Source organism: Entelurus aequoreus, linkage group LG06 (assembly GCF_033978785.1).
Source record: "Entelurus aequoreus isolate RoL-2023_Sb linkage group LG06, RoL_Eaeq_v1.1, whole genome shotgun sequence".
Taxonomy (NCBI): domain Eukaryota; kingdom Metazoa; phylum Chordata; class Actinopteri; order Syngnathiformes; family Syngnathidae; genus Entelurus; species Entelurus aequoreus.
Genome location: NC_084736.1, coordinates 32,563,097 through 32,580,516, shown reverse-complemented (window position 1 = coordinate 32,580,516; position 17,420 = coordinate 32,563,097). Strand labels below are relative to the sequence as shown.

The following is a 17,420-nucleotide window of genomic DNA, read 5'->3' as shown; positions in this document are numbered from 1 at the left end:
ACATGTCTTTATTGTGTATATATTTGAACAGCGTTTATGCTGTGTATAAGGTGTATTTATAGTATGTTGTGATAAGGAAATTTCACATTTCTATGAAGCTCACACGACACACGAAGACACACGCACCGGCACGCACCTTAATATGGAAATTTGATGTTAGTGCGGCCCGCGAGTTTTGAATGAATGGCGCTTGATAGCGTCATACTTGCCAACCCTCTCATTATTTCCGAGAGACTCCCGAATATCAGGGCGTGATGGCATTGCTTTTGGCGCCCTCTACAGCCTGCCCAAACAGTGTATCTGCTCGACCACATGTAGAATGCAGCTTCAGCTTGCTCACGTAAGTGACAGCAAGGCGTACTAGTTCAACAGCCACACAGCTTACACTGACGGTAGCCGTATAAAACAACTTTAACACTGTTACGTTACAAATATGCGCCACACTTTGAACCCACACCAAAAAAGAATGACAAACACATTTCTGGAGAACATCTGCACTGTAACACAACATAAACACAACACAACAAATACCCAGAATCCCATGCAGCCCTAACTCTTCCGCTCAACCGACGCACGGAGGGGGGGGAGGGTTAATGTGTGGGGGTGTTTGGTGGTAGCGGGGGTGTATAATGTAGACCGGAAGAGTTAGGGCTGCATGGGATTCTGGGTATTGGTTGTGTTGTGTTTATGTTGTGTTACGGTGCGGATGTTCTCCAGAAATGTGTTTTTCATTCTTTTTTGGTGTGGGTTCACAGTGTGGCGCATATTTGTAACGTAACAGTGTTAAAGTTGTTTTATACGGCTACCGTCAGTGTAAGCTGTGTGGCTGCTGACCAAGTAAGCTTTGCTGTCTCCTACGTGTGCAAGTAAAAACTACATACAACATGTGACCGGGCTGGCACGCTGTTTGTAAATGCTATAGAGGACAATTACTACAGTGCAATTAGGCACGCCCTTAATTTAGAAATTAGAGTGTAAATAGGATTATATTTGCCCTGGGAGTTTTCTAGGAGAGGCACTGAGATCCATAAGTCTCCTGGGAAAATCGGGGGGTCGGCAAGTATGCAGCTGAGCCGCATCAGAGTGGTCAAAGAGCCGCATGCGGCTCCGGAGCCGCGGGTTGCCGACCCCTGGGTTAGGCGAAATAAGGGCTCAACTTCAGCCTAAAAAACCCTTTCGGTCTGTAAAATTGTCAATTTATGAACTCGTGGATGTAAAACTGTTTGTTAATTTTGACCACTGACCGAATAAATAATAAACAAACAAACAAACAAACAAACATATATTGAGTTATTCTAAGCATCTTGATATGGACAAATGGAGTTACAGTATGTGGATCCAGATGAATGTCATAAAATGTGGTTCAGAGGGAACTGGATGTTAGTTCAAGTTAACTATGTAAAAACGTTCATACTTCTTCCCAAGACCCTTTTGAGATATGTTGAATTTAATTTTCTTTTCTTACCGGTAATTTAATTTTCTTTTCTTTTTGAAATAATAATATTGCCATTGAGCACAAGACTGTTCTCTGGAGATACGCATGTAAATTATGTATGGAACTGACTAGGACGTACACAATAAACAATCATGCTCTTAAACTGAAGAAAATTCAACTGCGCTTGCACAAAGTCCTTGAAATCGGAAGCTATGTTTACTTTCGCAAAGACACTGTGTGACATCGTGTTCAGTTCACTCCACCAACCAATTCCGTTCATGTTAGACATTGCATTTTTTTGGTAACATGAACGTCCACATTAAAATGATGACAAGTGACACAACATGGTTAGGTTTGGCAAACCCACGGACATGTTTCTGTCAGTAAAAGGCAAACCAAAATAAGCAAAACTGTATACTACACATCTCTTTCTAGAATATAACAGAACATCCTCATTATGACCATGTTTGGAATACATGTTTACGGATGTATTTCAAACAAATGAAATCTTTGGTCCACCAAAAAGGTTTTGACCAATAAAACAAATTACATTTGGATTTATTAGATTTGACATCCCAGTTTGGTTTTTTTTAGACCTTTTTGTCCTGCATATTTCTGTCAGGGCTCCAATGCAATTTTCTTTCCATAAATAAATACACTAATTAGTGGGAGTGCTTGAAAAATCAAGTAACATCCAAATCGCGATTCTTATGATTGTGAATCTATTAGTAAAAATGTTCAAGAATCTATTTTTAAAAAGACCAAAGCTAAAGAGCTTTTACAACCTATTACCTGTTTTAAAAAGGTTCCATTATCATTTATTTACCAAATAATATGTTGCAAGAATTGGTTCGAATCGATCATCATCCCAAGGATTGGATTTTAATTGAATCGTGAGTTGTGAAAGACACCAATTAGCCAACAAAGAAAAAAACAAGACCACAGGTTCAATCGAAAACAAAAGCAGTATCAAAGCGTTGAGAGGCCCATTGCACCCCCGGTGCAACTTGGGGTTCACCTAAGTCGCCTGGCAAGCATGCAGTCAGCTCCTTCCAATCATTTTTGATAAGATAAATATTCTGAATTTATTTCATCCATCCATTCATTTTCTACTTAATCTTATTTCTCTAACCATGTGAAATATAACTTACTTCACTAAATATTTATTTTTAATGTTATTACTTATGGAGAATATTGTGAATACCGGTACATTGAGTACAGGAAGTGATAACAACTGCTCTGCTTCTTCCTACTCCTTTTCAAACATGTTGAATAGAGAAACAGGAAATTGTGATGTATCATGTTGTATACATGCATGTTCCAAATAAACTCCAACCTTGAAGCCTATTTGCCTATTTTAGTTAGGAAGAAGATCCGGTACCAATAGGTACTGACCCATCCCGCACTTCGGGTGTCATCATCATCATTCGTACCAATTCTGACTAAGATCGAAATTTGTGGAGCACAACTATAAATGTTGAACATGCTGTGGCGAACCATCGGATCAAAGTTTGGCATCATGCCACGGCCACATCCTAAGGCATACGGCAATTTATTATTGCCCGTCTGCTAGTGTCTGTCATCTGATCCCAATCTCATTTGGTCAGAACCCCTAAGAGTTTATTCAAGTATAACCCATGGCCGACGGAAACCAAGATGGCCGACTTCCTGTGTGTTTTAAAATATGAGTTTTAGAGACATTGACATACGTCTTGTCATTATAGACGCCTACAGAGATTTTAGTGACGATACATGAATTTAGGGCAATTTTTTTCCCATTTTTAAAGGTGGTGCGAGAGAGACATTTTTTTTAGTTCAGGACTCCTAAAATATCAGACTTTTTGCCGGACCGGACAAGCTTGCAAAAATTAGTGAGTTTTTGTGCATGTTCAGTCTAACGTTCCCTCTTAGATGCGCGCCTGCGCAATTGTGCACTGCTAACACTAATCTATGGTGTGCACAAAATAAAATCCAATCCGAATTTTTTTACAAAATAAACCGGTAACTATTTGCTCTGTAGGATTTTGCAATGAACCTCTGTGACAGGTGACAACAAACAGACTTCCATCCATCACTTTATTGAGCTAAACTGTTTATATTTGGCCCTAACTGCGCCGACAACTGCGTTTATGGCCACATAAAAAGTGGGACAACTCCATAACCACGTAGAGTGTAAATGCCGGGTTGTTACACTATAATTCCTCAATCAGATGTGTGCTTACTCTACTGTCATTTATTAAGATTTAAGAATGTTCATTTATGGATATTAATCATGAAATTATGTTACTAGATTACAGAAATGCACATCAAAAGATATATTTTACAGACAAAGTTAAAAGGATGTACACTTTATCACATTTACAGCTCATTGTGCAACATGTGAAGGTTTTAAGGGGAACTAAATGTCATGTCTGAAAGGGGTACACATTCTTTCCAAAGCAGGACACCCACCCAGACATACAATACACATACAAGTGCATAGCTCATTAAAATCAAGATTTTTTTGTAATTTCGATTGAAAATGGGCCAAATCACTGATTGTAATAAAACATTTACCGGTAACGTGTTATTAAGTCAGGTTTGAGACAGGTGTGCTCAGAGAGTTTCTGTGTTTGCTCACACATGAAAAGTTGGTTAAGGCTCTCAAAAAAGCGATCAAAGTGGGAGAATAATAATAAACGAAAAAATAAACCATTTCAAGCGCCTTTACAGCTTTTTGCTGCTCGGGCCCTAAATACAGGGCGGGTATTACTGGTATATTGGTTGTAAATCAGAACCCTTGGTTCAAATGAATCACAGTCCAGTAGACTTCCTCTCACACAAACACACATTCCGACTCACTCACACCAACCTGTTTTTTGGGCGCCGCGCTGCAGCGATGCTGGGCCAGGTCCAGCATGGTTCTGTAGCTCTTTAAGCAGGACGGGCAGTTGAATCGGTTCTTATGAACCAAGCCAAGGCACACACAGACACACAAGACACATATAAATGTGGATTACAATACTTGTGGGGAACTCCACCAGACTTCTAACCACTAACAATGCTACTGCTTACTCAACCACATCTCTGGACGAGGGCTGGGCGATGGTATGACCGATGACCCTGATCGATCTAAGATTGATCACAGTGATTAGATATGGCAGAAGTGTCCGTTACAGCAGCCAATCATGCTCGGCTTTTTCCTGCTGCACTTCCGCTAGAAGTAAACAGAGTCATAGATATGAGCAGAATGACTCAACTTGGAGCAAAACATGCAGAAAAAATTAATATTAGCTATTAATTTGGAGTTATTTAGGGCCCTATTATTTACGCTTTAATGGAATTGGCTGATAAAAACTGAATCTACTATTAAAGTTGACGTAATGTGACTGAAACGCTGTCATTGTGGGGAGAAGGAAAGTTTGTGGAGGGAGATCCTGTTTACTTCACAGACACTGACCTCCATGGATCCAGGTCAGCCAGGGGCCAGAACTTTAGCCAAAAGCCCTGCACCCTTCTCAGGCCAGCTCTCCGCCCGCCTCTGGGTTATGGACACTTTGACCTCCAAACACTTGTGTGCGGACAAACTACAGAACTAATTTCAGCTCCCACCCAAATGACTTGACCTGTCAAGTGATATGCTTCTTCTTCGTGTGGATAAAGATGTTGATTAGAGGTGTAACCACTATACAGATGGGCAGATGTTTAACAGCCAACTGACCAAGCTCTCGTCCACAGCTGCCAGACCACGATTATCATTAGGATGGCGGTATATGGGACAAGATGTTATGATGTGGTCTGCAGTCTGCTCCTTTGCACCACACTCACATGCCGCAGATTAATCCATACCCCATTTGCCGACGCCAGTACAAAGGCAATTAAGCCTGACCCAAGCAGGTCTGGGAAAGCATATTCCTGGCCTCAGGGATGTAATCATGGAGTCTGGAAGAGATTTCCCGCCATTCCATGTTCCATTTGTAGTCTGCCCAGTTTCTTCCACTGCCGTTTGACTGGTTGAAGTCATTTAGCAATTCCAATGCAGCAGGGACAAATGGGTGTCTCGAATTAAGCTACCGGTGTCCTCTAAGAAGAGGAGACAGAAACCGGTCATGAAGAAGGTGTCCAGGCTCCAGTGCTCGGCGTGCTAGAGACAGTGTGGCTTTCTTGCGACGAAGCTCAGATGGTTGAATACCTGCTAAGATGGAAAGATTGTCCGTTGGTGTGGGACACAGGCATCCAGTCACTAAGCGCAAAGCGTCGTTAGTCGGCTTATCTATGAGACGTGTGTGAGCACGACACCAAGCAGGTGTGCACTACCAGTGGCAGAGTGGACCAAGGCAAGGGTGGCTGTACGAAGTGTAACACCGTCAGCAACCCAGCTAGATTCAGCTAGTCATCTCAAAAGCCCAAAGCGTGTCGTTAGCTTTTTGCGCAGTGACTCCAGGTGTCGACGAAACGTGAGTGCCCTGTCCAACTTAATGCCGAGATGTGTTGGTTCGGCAGAAAAGGGTAGAGGACGTCCATCGACAGTGATGTTAAGCTCACGTTGTGCCTCCCTGTTGTAAAGGTGGAAGGCTGCCGTCACCTTTTGGTTACACTGAGCTTCAACTTCTATTACTGGAGATAAGTGGATAAGGTCGCCAAGTCCTGGGTAAGAGACCCCTCTAACTCCTGCCAGTTTTTTGCACGATGCATAATTGCCAAGTCGTCTGCATATGGAAACTTTTTGGCAGATGTTACTGGCAGATCATATGTGTAGATGTTGAATAAGAGGGTAGCCAGGACTGATCCCTGAGGGACGTCATTTCTCAGACGTCGCAACCTGCTTTTTGAGCCATCACCAGTGTTAAGGGTGAAACTGCGGTCTTGGACGAGTTCCATGATCAAAGAGACCAAGTGCCTGTCTGGCAGTAGGCGCAAAAGCTTGCAGGTAAGGCCACGGTGTCACACGGTATCGTAGGCTACTGTTAGCTCAACAAACACAGTACCTGTTTTATTCTTGGCCGAGAAGCTGTCCTTAATTTCTTGAGTCAGTTAGTAACTTGTTCCACGGTTGATCTTCCGCACCAAAATCCACCTTGCTTTCGAAGCACATTTGATGGTAACTTGCCACCCAAAAGCCATGTAACAACTACTGTGGCACTACCGCCTATGCTCACCAGTTGGCGGTTGTCGACACGAGGTCCGATGCCTCGTCTTAAACACCGCTAAGTGTCACGGCTGGTTACACCACCTTTACGTTGGGTTTTGTTAGTGTTCTCTGGTGTTTTGTGTTAGTTCCTGTCCTGTGCTTTTATTTTGGCGGCTCTTCTGGCTTTGTTGGTGATTCCCCGTGGCTGCTTCACTTCTGTCTTAGAGCATTTCCCCTTACCTGTTTTCTGTTTGCAATTAAGACTATTTAAGTCGATCCTTTTTCTACCTTGGTTGTCGGTACATTGTTATCGATTCTCTATTCACTGGTGACTACAGACAATCCTTTTTCATGCTGCGCTCTACTTTGTGGACGCCGTCTGCTCCACATTTCATACTAAGTGTTTTTTGCTGTGTTCCAGCATTTTGTTTTGTGTCTGTCAGAGTCTGGCCATTTAGAGCACTTCCCTTCTGCTCTCGCCTTTTGTTTCTGCTTCTTTAATTAATAAATATCCCTTTTCACTTCAAGCTGCTACCTCGTTCATCTGCATCCCTAAAATCACGACAACCTACTGCGTCTTACACGACGCACCGTTTGACATCGCTTGACACTAAGTTAAAGACAAATCAACACAATACTATGGTTTGAACAGCAGTGTTAAAATAATAACATCTTTGTTTTGCTTATTGTTGTATCTCCAATATTAATCTAGATCAGATGGTATGAAAACAATTAATCGTGATATTTTTTGGGGGTCATATCGCCCAGCCCTACAACGCTGGACGGACATTTCTCCCATCAAAAACAAATTGAAGACTGCAGAGAGAAAAACAAAAGGCATGCAAACAAAAGCCAAAGACATTTCTACAGTATAAACCTTTGTTTCCTGCAATCATCTTCAGTCTTTTTCTCAAATAGTCTCATGTTTGTTGGCCTAGGAACAGTTGATAGGAGCCACATAAATCTGGCCCACTTTGCACTTATAGTGTGCATTTACCACGGGTTAGATCAGAGAACTGCGTTCGATTGGGCAAATGTCTCATCTAGACAATGAGGGCAACAAAGAAGCGAATCACCGGTGGCCGAGCCAGGCTCCACATCTTAATTCCATAGACGAAACTTTGAGTTGCATGTACCAGATAGTCAAAAAGTAGCCAGTATAGTCATGACAAAACCAGTAGACGCCCTGTCTTTTGTCTTCTTCTACTTCAATTAGGTTGCATGCACAAAGACGTTTCCACTGATAATAGGTATGACATGGTACTCATTTTAGGCTCTTAACCAGTCCTTAGAACCATTTCCCCCCGTAGAATCATTCATTCCTATTTGAAAACACAACGACTTGTAAGATATAGACTTCTTTCAGTTGCTACATTATTTGTTTATTTTATTTGTGTAGATCTCCTTTTTAGTGACATGCCCATCGTGTGTTTTTCACCTATTTGTTGGGAGCGCTCAAGACTTAACCCAGATCTGATCGGCACGATTTGCTCAGCTGAGAATTGTCAGTGAAATATGAAATAAGGTCCAATCTACCGCTTGATCAAGAATATCATTAACAAGGTGTCTGATGGAATGTCCAACTTTGTGAATCAAACAGTTGGTGAGTTCTTTGGAAGGAATGAGACAATATTGTTGTCAGAATGCTAGATCTACACAAAACAAGGGCATGATATTATATGTCCATATTGGAGCGTCCTGACAGAGACACTGCTTTATGGGTTCATTGGTAAACCCCAAGAAGTAGGCCACCTTCAAGTGTCACAAGGAGGAATCCTCCCTCGGGCATACCAATTACATGGGTATAGGTGTTCTCTACCATGTCTGTACAGTTAGAAGTCATGACTGTAATTGTGAACCAAATAATGAACATCATCAATGTAATAGTCCTTATATGACACCTTAATACAAACATTAGGGCTGTACGATTGTGATTTGAATTGTATGTTTTACACATTTAAATGCATAAAAGTGTGAAAATAAGGACTGTCAATCAACATATTCTTGACAAACATTAGAACAGGGATGTCAAACAGGTTTGATCCGCCCCGCGACCCGCAAGATCAGTTTGTCAAGTATAAAAATGAGCTGCATTTTTTAAATGAAAGAAACTGCAGTTCTAAATATGTCCACTGTATGCCGCAATAGCAATTCAAGTGTAACCCTCATCACACATGACATGTTTAAAGCCACTCTGGATTGGCTGCTTAGTAGCTCCAGTAAGCTGCTCCTGTTGTGGCTGACAGCAGATGGCGGCAGTATCAACGCACAATACCTTTCTTTCATTGTGAATTATCCACTCAACGGATAAAATAGGAAATGTAAGATGCGAAGGCTTAAGACAACTTGACCATCATATTTGTAGTCAGAATTCCAAGCAGCGCTCACAATTGGTTGACGGCACGATGCGCACCCTGAACGCCATTGTAAAAATGTGTGTTTCTACAGTTGTTGTTTGTTCTATTTTATTCTATGCTTAAATCCATCATGTTCACATTGGTTAAGTTTGTTCTTATGTTAACTTGATTTCCGCTATGGTGTCATTTTGACAATTGTTTTGTTTTTATTATAATATTTGAATGACAATAATTGAATCTGTTGTGGCAGTTGCGGATTTCACCAATGCAGCAGTTTTAGGAAACAATTTGATTGCTGTTCCAAACACGTCTTTAATGGTGAATCCTAAACAGAAGAGCTTAAAGTTTAATGGCTTTGTAAAACCAGAGACTAAGTTTAAAAGCCTACTGAAATGAGATTTTCTTATTTAAACGGGGATAGCAGATCCATTCTATGTGTCATACTTGATCATTTTGCCATATTGCCATATTTTTGCTGAAAGGATTTAGTAGAGAACATCGACGATAAAGCCTTGCCTGTACCGGAAGTAGCGTGACGTCGCAGGTTGAAGGGCTCCTCACATTTCCCCAGTGTTTACACCAGCAGCGAGAGCGATTCGGACCGAGAAAGCGACAATTACCCCATTAATTTGAGCGAGGATGAAAGATTTGTGGATGAGGAACGTGAGAGTGAAGGACTAGAGTGCAGTGCAGGACGTATCTTTTTTCGCTCTGACCGTAACTTAGGTAAAAGGGCTCATTAGATTCCACACTTTCTCCTTTTTCTATTGTGGATCACGGATTTGTATTTTAAACCACCTCGGATACTATATCCTCTTAAAAATGAGAGTCGAGAACGCGAAATGGACATTCACAGTGACTTTTATCTCCACGACAATACATCGGTGAAGCACTTTAGCTTCGGAGCTAACGTGATAGTATCGTGCTTAACTGCGGATAGAAACAGAAGAAATAAGCCCTGACTGGAAGGATAGACAGAAGATCAACAATACTATTTTTACTTCTACTATCAGGAGACACCGAACCAAACCCTGGACCTGTAACCACACTTTTAATGCTGTCCAGCCTGGCGAAGCCTAGCAATGCTGTTGCTAACGACGCCATTGAAGCTAACTTAGCTACGGGACCTCGACAGAGCCATGCTAAAAACATTAGCTCTCCACCTACGCCAGCCCTCATCTGCTCATCACCACCCGTGCTCACCTGCATTCCAGCGATCGACGGCGCGACGAAGGACTTCACCCGATCATCGGTGTGGTCGGCGGCTAGCGTCGGATAGCGCGTCTGCTATCCAACTCCAAGTCCTCCTGGTTGTGTTGCTGTAGCCAGCCGCTAATACACCGATCCCACCTACAGCTTCCTTCTTTGCTGTCTTCATTGTCCATTAAACAAATTGCAAAAGATTCACCAACACAGATGTCCAGAATACTGTGGAATTATGTGATGAAAACAGACAACTTAAGCTGGCCACCGTGCTATTCCAAAATGTCTGCTTCAACCCGTGACGTCACTCGCAAACGTCATCATACCGAAAAGTTTTCAGCCGGATATTTCCCGGGAAATTTAAAATCGCACTTTATAAGTTAACCCGGCCGTTTTGGCATGTGTTGCAATGTTAAGATTTCATCATTGATATATAAACTATCAGACTGCGTGGTCGGTAGTAGTGGGTTTCAGTAGGCCTTTAAGTAAACGGATGAACGAGTGAGAATGACGTGATTGCGCAATGGCAATAAACAAAAAGACAACGTCCTACCTTATTTTTCCAACTGGGAAAAAATGTACTTAAAGATGGTCAATATTTACTTGGGTTTAATAATGTTCCATTTTATTTTTTGTTTGTTTATATACTTACGATAGCAAATTTGCCTTCCAAGTACAGTGCAAATGAAAGTTTTTATCCTTTTCAATGGTTAATTGCATTATTATTATGATGATATTTTAAACACCGTATAGTTTTTATTCCTCCAGTTTAAGAGCATGATGTAGACCAGGGGTGCCCACACTTTTTCTGCAGGCAAGCTACTTTTCAATTGACCAAGTTGAGGGGCTCTAACTCATACATATATATAATTTATATTTATTTATTTATGAAAGAGGTGTTGTTAACAAGTTAAATGTGTTTAATGATAATACAAGCATGTTTAATTCATTTCTTTCATGAAGACAAGAATATAAGTTGGTGTATTACCTGATTCTGATGACTTGCATTGATTGGAATCAGACAGTAGTGCTGATAACAACCACAATTTCAAATGGAGGAGAAAAAAAGTCCTCCTTTCTGTCCAATACCACATGAAAGTGGTTGCTTTTTGCCATCTTATTTGTCCAGCTTCCATACTCCTTTTTATACACTTTACAAGATATACTTGGCGGACAACTCCGTAGCTTGCTAGCTTGTGCACGCTACCTTTCTGAGACTCTTATTTTGTTAGCGCAGGTAGGATGAAGCAGCGCTTTTATTGTGAAGACAGGAACTGTGCCGTCGGTCTTTAGAGTTTTGACAGCAGGTACGGTGTGAGAGTCTATTGAAATAAAAAGTGTTTCTCGCCTTGTAATTTTTTCTTAATAATGGTCTGGCAGCAGCCACCATCATCTCACAAGACCCTTGGGTGCTGTGAATGTCAATCAAGTGACGTCTTGGTGAAGATTGATGAGCGCTAATTTTTAGGTCTATTCTTTTAATGCCTGGCTGGCAATCGACTGACACCCTCCTCTATCGACCGGTAGCTCGCGATCGACGTAATGGGCACCCCTAGTGTAGACAGAAGCTCGGAGTCTGCATAAAGACAAACATTTTGAGAGTAATGACATATTGTTCCAATATGTGGCACTTTGAGACAAGAATATCTTGATTGACAGTCTAAAGGTAAAACTGTTATTTTCGCACTTTCATATGTAAAATATTAACATCGCAAATCCAATTGCAATAGTCATTTTGGGAAGAAAAAATTCGCAATTAGGTTATTCTAAAAATGGTGCAGCCTTACCTATCATATTATCTGAGGTCATGAAAGTCCTCAGTGACAAGTCGGTTAGGTTCTGGGTGTAGTGGGACTGTCTCGGTGGACACGTGGAGCTCAGTTTGGCAGACTGGTGTGTGGGTTTATCTTTGCCAGAGTTATATTTATGTAGCACCGCCTCACCATTGTCTCAACCCATACATTCATTGGTGGTGGTAGGCTCCTTTACATGGTGTCGCTGGGGTGGAACCAGGAACCTTCAGGTTTCTGGAGGGTGTGATTCCTACTAATTCCCCCTTGGCAGACACATTGAACACTGCTTCTCCTCCCTGGCCTACAGAGAGCCACTTGAACCTTTTCATTTTGTTGTGGACAGTAAAGCCTTGCAACAATGAGTGACCTGAGAGAGATCTAGGACACACGGACCCACCTGGCTGGATGAGGACTGGACATTACACCGGTGTTGAGCCAGCTCCAGCATAGTCCTGTAACTTTTCGAGCAGGAAGGACAGTCGAAGCGGTTGGGCCCGTCGTCGTGGATTCTCTGGTGGTTGCGCAGGTATCGTGCCAAGCGGAAGGCTTTCCCACAGCGGTCACACATGTAGCGCTTCTGACCGTGGATTCGCATGTGGTTCCGTAAGGACATGTAGTTGGTGTAGGGCTTGCTGCAAAAGTCGCATCTGGAGGGTGGAAGGGGAAAAAGGTATGTTAGAGAATAACGTTTAGTATTCAGCACTTCAACCAATACTAAATAATCATTCACACTGGTATCATCTTCATCTTATTGGCCTCATTTCTGTATGTTGTATTGGATAGATTGTTTTTTTCATTCTGTGGAATCATATTCAGAACGTTTGAGTTGCTTGTAATACATACCAATGGAATCATGGAAAAGGATGAATAAATTGCAGCATATTTTGCAACATCTAGGCAATGACTCTAATGGTCTGAATCAATGTTCCCTCTAATTTTTCATGTGCGTGAGCAAACGCAAAAATTCCCTGAGCATTCAGTGCAGCACATCAGACGTGCACACTGTGGCCACACTTGCAGCACACCTGTTCCAAACCTGACTAAAAAAGTTAAATGTCTTATTATTATAATTAAATGACAGAAGTCATTTCCATGAGATTATTTTCTAATGTAAGTGTTTTGGCCCACTTACATTGACACTAACGAAACATATTGTTTTTCATGAGCTGTGTACTCGTATTGTATGGAGGTCCTGCTTTGGGAATAATTTGTACCCCTTTCAGATATCGCATTTAGTTCCTATTAAAACATTCACATGTTGCACAATGAGATGTAAGCATGGGATCATGTGCACATTCCTGTAACTTTGTTTGTAAAATATATATTTTTATTAGTATTTATTTAATATACTAACAGCATTTCATTATTAATATTTATAAATTAAGATTCTTAATAAATGACAGTAGAATAAGCACACATTTGATTGGTAACTCATTGTGTAACGACCTGGAATTACACATTATGTGTGGTGTTGGAGTTGCCTAACTTTTTGTGTGGCTGTAAACGCATCACTGGCTAAGTGCCATATGTGCATGTGTTGGGGCACGAGAGAAAGAGCGAGCGGCTGCTGTTGATATGACAGATGACAAAGTTGGTTTTGGTCTGGTTTGTACGGCAGTAAATGTCCAGTTTTGCTAGATAGAAACTTTTTTACCAATGTTTGGTCATGTGTTTATGGCTGACAAAGAGTTTTGCTCAATAAAGTGATTCACGTCCTCCTTAAAGCGTCTCGACAGAGGTTAAAATAATTGAACAGTGATGACGGAAACTGTTTTCTCTGTCGTGGCCACGTGTCGTCAGTACATTGAACATTTTTATGCGCTTATTTTTTAATTTGATTTTGTGCATGGCTTAGATTTGCGGTGCGCAGAGGACGTGTGAGCAGTGCGCAATTGCAGAGGTGCACACCTTTAGAGGGAACTTTGGTCAGAATTATGGGAGGGAGCTACTGTAAGTCCAGTTAAATAAAAACAATATCAGTATCCCTATCCCTACAAAAGATGTGTATCCTTTTTGTTAGAGTGTATACATTTTGGGCAAAAGTGTTCTTCTCACAAGATGTAAATAAATATATTCATACATAAATACTGGATATTGTGATCAAGTATCATATTGTAAAAATACTTCTGTTCTTGCGTGTTTACCACCGCTGCGACTTCCTGTTTCTGTTCAAACTTTAAGTCAAAAACACACCGATGTATTTTGTTTCGCAGGATTAACGGTGTGTCAGTCAGATGATTGGAATAATAATCAGTATCTACTAAAAATAATAGTACTGTCTCGTTTAAACAGTGCAGCAGTATGACTATAACTCATATTGTTATTATAAATATTAACAAGTATTAGTGATATTGTTATTATAAAATAACAAGTATTACTCATATTGTTATTATAAATATTAACAAGTATTAGTCATATTGTTATTATAAATATGAACAAGTATTAGCGATATTGTTATTATAAATATTAACAAGTATTAGCGATATTGTTATTATAAATATTAACAAGTGTTAGCGATATTGTTATTATAAATATTAACAAGTATTAATGATATTTTTATTATAAATATTAACAAGTATTAGTAATATTGTTATTATAAATATTAACAAGTATTAGCAATATTGATATTATAAATATTAACAAGTATTAGTGATATTGATATTATAAATATTAACAAGTATTAGTGATATTGATATTATAAATATAAACAAGTAATAATGATACTGTTATTATAAATATTAACAAGTATTAGTGATATTGTTATTATAAATATTAACAAGTATTAGTGATATTGTTATTCTAAATATGAACAAGTATTAGTCATATTGTTATTATAAGTGCTAACGCAGACCAACTATTTATAGCGGGGCCGTGATCACTTCCTGTGTCCTATGTTTACACGATTCCCTGCTCCCTTTAAGTTTATTCTAGATCATAAATCACACCTCTCACCTGGACAGAAGACATCTGAGTGGGTAATCCAACAAGTTTTAAGATTAATTTCCTTTTTAAAACAATGTTGGATCGATAATTATCTTCTGAGCACAGATCGATGTACCGTAAATTCCAGACTATAAACCGCTACTTTTTCCTACACTTTGAACCTTGCGGATTATTAAACGGAGCTGCTAATTTATGGAATTTTTTTGCTGGCGTCTATCATAAAGTAATCACGCTAGCGTCGTTAGCATGTGCTAATATGCTAACACGTTTACTCGTGTCTGTATTATTAACTTACAATGGCATTCTTTTAGTTTCACAAATTCTTCAGTAAATTCACCAAAATGTCACCGTGGAGTTATTGAATCTGTTTAGCTGATTGGAGAGCTAGCTTGCACAGCTAGTGGGTCCATGACAATGACTTCTGTTTTGTTTGATCAGACGTTTTACTGCCGTGTTACAGACACCGTTTGCAAACAATTAAGGTATGTAAATAAAAATGTATGTGTGAATAACTCATTTCACAGGGTATATATCTACGACTTTTAGTCCGGTGCGTCTAATATATGGAAAAATATTTTTTTTCCCTGAAACGTAGTGGGTGCGACTTATATACTTATATCCCCAAACTATAATAGAAATGTCCGTTTCATAGAGCGAATGTTGTTTTTGTCAGAGATCCACATAAGAAAAGGTCATTTCCAACAGGAGGTGACAGAATGATCCCAAAAGAGTTCCTACCTGAAGTCTCCAGTTTTGTGAGTGAGCTTGTGGTTGAGTAAGGAGCTGGCGTGTTTGTAGGCGCAGCTGCACAGGTCGCAGACGTACGGCCTCTCGTCTGAATCCACCTCGTCTGACGTAGACGTCGCGGGGACCGGAGCTCGGGAAGAGAGGCTGGAGCCGGAGAGCGACGCCGAGGAGAGGGTGGAGCCGGATAGCGCGGCGGACGACGAAGGAAGCTGATCGCACCAGTTGATGGTCGAACTCGACTTGAAAAAAAAAGCAGGGAAAGAAATGTCATGACTTCCTGCATCCACTGGGAAATGGTACATCTGAAAATGGTACCTCTTAAAAATGTATGTCTGGAAATGGTACGTCTGAAAATGGTACCTTTTAAAAACGTACGTCTAAAAATGGTACCTCTCGAAAATGGTACGGTTGAAAATTGTACCTCTTAAAAATGTACGTCTGAAAATGGTACCTCTTAAAATGGTATGTCTGAAAATGGTACCACTTAAAATGTATGTCTGAAAATGGTACCTCTTAAAAATGTACGTCTGAAAATGGTACCTCTAGAAAATGGTATGACTGAAAATGGTACCTCTTAAAAATGTACGTCTGAAAATGGTACCTCTTAAAAATGGTACGTCTGAAAATGGTACATCTTAAAATGTATGTCTGAAAATGGTACCTCTTAAAAATGTACGTCTGAAAAGGGACGCATGTGCATGTATTTGTGGGCCACTACAAACACATTTGGACCACCACAAATACATTTGGTGCTCATGTAGACCTGGACTATACGGGAGCAGAAGGGATTAGTCTTGGCAACTTTGGACCACCACAAATACATTTGGTGCTCATGTGGACCTGGACTATACAGGAGCAGAAGGGGTTACACTTTGGGTTGTGCCATTAATTGACATCCATCCATAACCTCACTGCAAAAGGCCGGGCGGGGGGTCCTTTCTCTGCCAACACCGGCATTTGAGTGACCCACATGTTTGCAAATCAGGTTCGTTGAGCCCCACCTCGTTTGCCTCCTGGCCAATCAAAAGTGTTGAAGCAAATAGCAGGTTTGTGTGCAAACAAACACCTTGGAAAGAGTTTTAACGGTGATGAATTCTGGGCCGGTGGCCAATAAGTCAATTAGTCCAACAAAAAATTACTCGCCAGTAAGCAGTTCAGCAAAGTAACACAAATTGGTAGGGAAAAAAAAGACAATTACAAAGCCAAATGTCCCGTTGTGGAAATACCTGATGGGCAATATGAGCCCATCAACACAGACGAACCAGCTTGAAAGGCGTCATGTCAACAAACTGGAAGAAAAATGCACTTTAAGATGTTCAATATTGATTTAAGTTACATTTTTGCAAACAGAAAGTCCATTTTATCTGTTCAAGTATCCATCCATCCATTTTCTACCGCTTATTCCCTTCGGGGTCGCGGGGGCGCTGGAGCCTATCTCAGCTACAATCGGGCGGAAGGCGGGGTACACCCTGGACAAGTCGCCACCTCATCGCAGTCTGTTCAAGTATTTACAATAAATTAGTTCTTTACCTTCCGATGACACTACAACGGTTAACAATTCTACAGTCATGAGAAATACAAGTATATATATTTTTAAATGCTTACTTGCATTATTATTATGACACTGTACAGTTTTTATTTCTTCAATTTAAGAGCATGATGTCGACAAAAGACAAATATCTTAAAGTGGCAACTTGACACAAGAATATGTTGATTGGCAGTCTTAAAGTAACATGTCTCCATTCACTCATTATTTTCACACTTTTATGTATAAAATCTTAAAAATTGCAAATACATCCATCAATCCATTTTCTACCACTTGTCCCGTTCGC

At 40.5% G+C, this 17,420-nt stretch overlaps 1 protein-coding gene across 5 annotated transcripts in view; it reads right to left on the bottom strand.

Moving 5' to 3' along the window:
* Positions 1-17,420, bottom strand: part of LOC133652139 (zinc finger protein 646-like) — a 36,281-nt gene that overhangs the window by 11,627 nt on the left and 7,234 nt on the right. For 4 of the 5 annotated variants that reach the window (XM_062050553.1, XM_062050552.1, XM_062050556.1 and 1 more), the window contains exons 2-4: positions 15,580-15,827; positions 12,296-12,545; positions 4,287-4,376 (exon numbers count right to left, since the gene is read on the bottom strand). In XM_062050553.1, the coding sequence (XP_061906537.1) occupies positions 4,287-4,376; positions 12,296-12,545; positions 15,580-15,827 (588 nt within the window). The remainder of the gene's footprint in view (positions 1-4,286; positions 4,377-12,295; positions 12,546-15,579; positions 15,828-17,420) is intronic. The other variant, XM_062050557.1, reaches the window with a different exon arrangement.